This window comes from Crocuta crocuta, unplaced genomic scaffold (assembly GCF_008692635.1).
Source record: "Crocuta crocuta isolate KB4526 unplaced genomic scaffold, BGI_CrCroc_1.0 scaffold346, whole genome shotgun sequence".
NCBI lineage: Eukaryota > Metazoa > Chordata > Mammalia > Carnivora > Hyaenidae > Crocuta > Crocuta crocuta.
This window is the reverse complement of record NW_027527957.1, coordinates 830,339-836,338: the sequence shown is the minus strand read 5'-3', so window position 1 is coordinate 836,338 and position 6,000 is coordinate 830,339. Positions and strand designations below refer to the sequence as shown.

The window sequence follows — 6,000 nt, the reverse complement described above, 5'->3', positions numbered from 1 at the left end:
GCTGTATTTGTAAGTAGCTCTCAGTACAGAGAACACTTAAAAAAAAAAAAAAAAAAATCAGTGTTATTTCTTACTTATTCCTTTAAACCTTTGAATAAAGTCTTTTCTTTGTAGAGTTTCTGGAGTACATCAGAAAAAGCAGGAGCTGAAAATAGCTTTAAGAATGTGCCAATATAGATATTGATTGTTGTATGGTAACTGTCTTAAAGTTAATTCTCTAATGCAGGGAGTTTTAATTCATAATTTCCTAAGCAAATATAAACACCCTTGGCTCTTAAATAGTATTTTTCTAGGGCTGAGTTGCTTTCACTTCCATGCTGAGCATTAAACTAGAAGCTGATGTAAACCTTCTTAACTTGCTATACATGTGGACATTCAGTGTTAAGTGGTCAGAAAGTTTGCATCGGTTGCCTATATCTATATAATTTCCCTTTCTTCCTACTGTTTTCTTTATGAAAGGGTGGTGGGAAATAGCCTTATACTATAAAATGTTTCCCAGTCCCCTCTGCCAGATCTGAATGTTCTTTCATCTTTGGCTTCTAGACTTTCTAGCTCTTTTTCTCAGGCCAGTGTAACTCTCCCTCTCCACACACATGTGCGCACACATACACACGTACACACACGCATGCACACACACATGTGGCCACAGGGAGTAGGATGTACCGTCCATTCACATTCCAGGAATGTCCCATTCCAGCTATGGGCTCACCCCATGGAGTCAGGGTCTTGTACCAATTTGCTTGTAAGGCACCCTTTAAAATCTTTCACATGAAGGGGAAACAGGACTTATCTCCACTTCTGGTATGCCAACCCTCGAAGAATCAGATGCCTCAACTAGTGTTGATTCTTGGGGAACAGAGGACCGAGCAAGGATAGCATCTGTGGTTAACGATGGAGGTTACATTAATGTTTGAGTGCTTGAGTTCCATTGCTTCATGTACCTTCTGTGTAATCAATGACCCCCACGTTTCTATCCAGCTGAAGTTTTCTATCCAATTCTAGACTCTAATATGCCAATTTGATGTCTTCACTTGGATGTCTGGTGTCTTAAAACCAACATGTATGAAGGCTTAGCTCTTGACCTTCCTACCCCCAGCCTGGTTCCACCTGCAGCCTTCCCCATCCCAATTAATGGAAACTCAATCTTTCTAGTTGCTCAAACCAAAAAATTTCGAGTCATTCTGATTTTCTTTGATGTGCCACATGCATTTCATCAACAAATCTCGTTGGCATTACCTTTAAAATATACCCAGAACCCAGCAACTTCTCATCACTGCTCCTACCGTGCTCCAAGCTCTGGCATCCCCTACTGACTCTTCTAAATAGTTAACCCTCTTTTATCTTTGCCCACATCGGCTAGTCTCAGCCAGCAGCCAGAGTGATCCTTTTGAAAACGTAAGTTGGATTGTGTCACCCTTCTGGGATGCCTCCCTATTCACTCAGGGTAAAAGCCAAAGTCCTTATGGTGTCCCATAGGCCCTACGTGATCTGCACTCCTCTCTGTCCCCCGGCCCCAGCCCTGGCCCCACTGTTCCTGGAACACACCAAGCACATACAGGCCTTTGCTCTGGCTCTTCATTCCTTCTGGATCTTCTCTCACCTCCTAGTCCTGGTTCAGGTCACATTTCTCAGTTGGACTGTTGGTGACCTGATGACCCTGTTGACTTGTGCAAGTTGTGTCACTCCATCCTCTTGATTTTTTTTACCCTGCTCTTTTTCTTCTATCCATAGCTCATTTTCTGACGTGCTTCCTATTTTAGTGATTGTTCTGTATATCATCTCCTCGTCGTTGCCCCTGCTGGACTCCAAGCTGTGTGAGGAAAGAGCCTTTTTTTGTTCATTGTTCGCCTGGATTCCAAGTGCCTAGAGTAGTGCTTGGTACATAGTTGGCATTCAAAAAATGTTTGCTGAGTGAATTCATGAAATGTAATACTTTAAAAATAAATGATTCTTTCAGAATAGGTCAGGAAAGGAAGAGGAATGAAGAGAAATGTGGCAATAAGTAATGATGCTTGCCTGTTGTTCTTTGTGTGATATATATGCAAGTGTGATTTCTTTAGGCTTAATTTGGTATCCTGCTTTTTTTCTTTAATAGCTTTATTGAGGTATAATTTACATGCCATAAAATTCACCTATTACAGTTGTACAATTCAGTGATTTTTAGTACATTTCTAGAGTTGTGCAATGGTCTTCTCAAAAAGTTCCCTTAGGTCAATTAGTAGTTAATCCCCACTCCCTGCCATGGTACCCTGATTTTGTTTGTTAATTTTTTTGCTCCCAAGTCTCGAAAGAGTAATTTATACAGCAATATTAATTAGAGTCTTTGCTCTTAAAAATTATGTTTAAATATGAAGTTAAATACCATTGCTTAAGGTAGAAAATGGTATTGAACATTAGTGAAAAGAATGAACTCAAAGAGTCAGACTGACTTTGCTCTTACCCAGCTCTATGATTTAGTTACTTAAATTATTTTTTGCCTTCATTTTTTCATCTGTTACATGGGGATAATAATAGTAATGAGTTCACGGAACTGTTGTGAAGATTAAGCAAATAATGCAAGTAAACAACAGCACAGTGGCTGCTGAATAGTAAATACTCAATAAACTTCGGCTAATAGGATTCATCTCTCATTACAAGAGTAGGTCTGAAATATATGGGATAAATAGCCTGGCAGTAGAGAGCAAAATTCAAATCCGATTCTACATTTTTGAAGTTTGTGTAAAATATGATTCTGTTCCTGTCTTGGTTTGTAAATAATGTATGACTATAGCGGATTGTTAAAAGCAGGTTAATTTCCAACAGAGATCATTTCTCAGCATTTTTATTTCAAGGTATCTGCTGAACCACTTTTCCTGAATTTTCTGAGCTCCTCTGTGGTAGAGCTTTGACACCATGGAGGTGATTACCCACTTTTTTGTTGAAATCACAGTGACCATCAGAAAGTGCCCTGAATTGTTTCTTCATCTTACATTGGGATACACTGTGAGACTTCCTCTAAATGAGTTTGAGAGATTCGTTGTATCTCTTGTAGCCTAATTACCTGAACTAAATTATTTTTAATAAGATCTTTTCTGTTTTTTTTTCCTTTTCTTTTATGTACAGATGCACAAAGCAGGGTCATCAGAAGCCTCTCGATTCAAAAGATGATAATACTGAAAAACACTGCCCAGTGACAGTGAATCCTTGGCATATGAAGAAAGCTTTTAAAGTCATGAACGAATTAAGAAGGTATTGTTACATTAATATACATGTAACCATGGATCTCCTCCTTTTATTTTGTAGTTGTTTCTAGTGAATATGCTCTTCATGCCTTATTGGTTCTTTGATATAGAGAACATTAAAATCATTTTCTCCAGGTTTTTTTTTTCTTTTATTAGAAGCATGAATAGTATAAGGCTTTCTGTCTGATATGGTAGCAACTAGCCACATGTGGCTAATCTGAGTTAAGATGTTCTGTAAGATACCATATGTTTTCACTCATATGTGGAACAGGAGAAACTTAACAGAGGACCATAGGGGAGGGGAAGGGGAAAAAAATAGTTAAGGAATGGGAGGGAGGCAAACCCCAAGAGACTCTTAAATGCTGAGAACAAACTGAGGGTTGATAGGGATGGGGGAGAGGGGAAAATAGATGATGGGCATGGAGGAGGGCACTTGTTGGAATGGGCACTTGATGTTGTATGGAAACCAACCTGACAATAAACTATATTAAAAAAAAAAAAAGATGTCTGTAAGTAGAAAATACAAAATGGATTTCCAAAATTTAGTACAAAAAAGATTGTACAGTGTTTCATTAGTAAGTTTTGAGAATACTGACTACATTTAAAAATAATATATGGGATATTTTGGGTTAAATAGAATATATTATTGAAATTATTTTCACTTGTTTCTTTTTTAATGTGATTACTAGAAAATTGTGAATTGCATTATATTATATATTACATATATATCCTATATTTCTATTGGACGGCTTGGTTTCTCACTTATCGCAAAGACTATGGAAAGAGAACTGTCAGGGAAAAATGAGACAGTTGGCCCAAGGCCAGAGTTTGTCCCTAAATCTTGGTCAACCACCTCAGGGGAAGGTGTCCCCTTCCCTGAAGTTTAGTGAGTCACGCCTGGGTCAACAGAGGCCTACTCACACCAGTTGTTTTGAGGACTGGTGACCTGCCCATTGTTAATGTAATTCTCAAGTATGTTAAGAATCACTGATATGAAAGGAGTGACTTTAAAAGTTGATTGGAAAATGAATAGTTTTTTTTTTTAATTAAAAGACTAATGTGTGTATTAACCATCTTGGTTTAGTTTTTTCAGCCCTTTGTGAAAGACCTCTATTTTTCCCCCCATTGTTCTCTTTGTGAAAGTACATATATTTAAAAGCTTGGGGGGGCGCCTGGGTGGCTTAGTCGGTTAACTGTCCGACTTTCGCTTAGGTCATGATCTCGCGGTTCGTGGGTTCGAGCCCCGCGTCAGGCTCTGTGCTGACTGCCAGTTTGGAGCCTGGAGCCTGTTTCAGTCTGTGACTCCCTCTCTCTCTGACCCTCCCCTGCTCACGCTGTCTCTCTCTCTCTCTCTCCTAGAAATAAATAAAACATTAAAAAAAAATAATAAAAGCTTGGGCTAAAAAGAAGGGGCGCCTGGGTAGCTCAGTGGGTTTAGCGTCAGACTTGAGCTCAGGTCATGATCTCATGGTTCGTGGGTTAGAGCCCTGTGTCAGGCACTGTGCTGACAGCTCAGAGTATGGATGGAGCCTGTTTCAGATTCTGTGTCTCCCGCTCTCTCTGACCCTCCCCTGCTCATGCTGTCTCTGTCTCTCTCTCTCTCTCAGAAATAAATAAAACATTTTTTAAAAAAAGGGAGTGACAAACTCTTCTTCAGTCTCTCTGCTATGTCTTCCTAAAAGTCCACCCTTTAGGCCCATCATTTGTTTGTTTTTTCTTTACTTAAAGATTCAATAAATATTTATCTGTTGGGTGCTGGAGATACAATGGTGAGCATGAGACACATAGCTTATGGTTGAATGCAGGAAGCAGGCATTAATCAGAGGAATACACACATAATTTACTGTAAATTTTCATGGCAGTAAGTGCTACAAAGGAGAGCTGCCTCGTGCTGTGAAGGTTGATAACAGTGGTCAGGAAAGGCTTCCTTGAGAAGATAGAAATAATTGTGCTTAGAACTAAAGCCAAACAGAGGTGAGGAACTGAAGGCAGGTTGGGGGTGGGAGAGGTTAGAAAACTGTTCCAGGCACAGGGAATGGCACTGCCCAAGTCTGGTGGTTGGAGGGAGCTGGCCTCATTGGAGGAACTGAGGGGCAGCTGGGCAGCTGGAGCATACATGGGTGGGGGGGCGGGGAGAAGTGTGTGTGGGGGTTGTGGGGAGTGTCACTGCAAGAGAGGAGCCTGAGCGGGCAGGTGGGGCCCAGCATACTCAGGGCCTTGCACATTCCGCCTTTATCAGGAGTTGTCATGGGAGGAAGCCACTGGAGAGTTAAGCAGGGTAGTGACTTGATCAGAGTTGTGTTTTTTTAAAAGAACATAGTTGCAGCTAGGAGGAGAGTGGATTGGAGAGGGACAAGAAGGTTAAATTGACTAGCACATACTTGATTTGCTTCCTAGTCATGCCCTGACAGTATTTTTAATGTTTTCATTTAGTCTTTGGGAGAATATGCAGTTGGGATAATTCAGCAGGTCTGGGTGTGCTGTTCTAGTTTTTTAATCCCATTTTAAAAGTAGTTATTGAATGTAAACTGCAGCGGTTACTAAATGGAACTGAAAGAAAAGTAAGAAAAATAGTCTGATTATTTAAAATTGTTTTTAATGTTTATTTTTGAGAGAGAGAGAGACAGAGTGTGAGCGGGGATGGAACAGAGAGAGACAGAGACGCAGAATCTGAAGCAGGCTCTGGGTTTTGAGCTGTCAGCACAGAGCCCAACACGGGCTCAAACTCACGAACCGCAAGATCATTACCTGATCCGAGGTCAGATGCTTAACCGACTAA

The 6,000-nt window shown here is 40.3% G+C and overlaps 1 protein-coding gene across 1 annotated transcript in view; it reads left to right on the top strand.

Annotated features, from left to right (window-relative positions):
- Nucleotides 1-3,108: 3,108 nt before the first annotated feature.
- KLHL2 (kelch like family member 2) overlaps nucleotides 3,109-6,000 on the top strand; it is a 97,267-nt gene continuing 94,375 nt past the window's right edge. Inside the window, exon 1 of the mRNA XM_077752736.1 lies at nucleotides 3,109-3,228. Coding sequence (XP_077608862.1) covers nucleotides 3,191-3,228 — 38 coding nt within the window. The 5' untranslated portion in view covers nucleotides 3,109-3,190. The remainder of the gene's footprint in view (nucleotides 3,229-6,000) is intronic.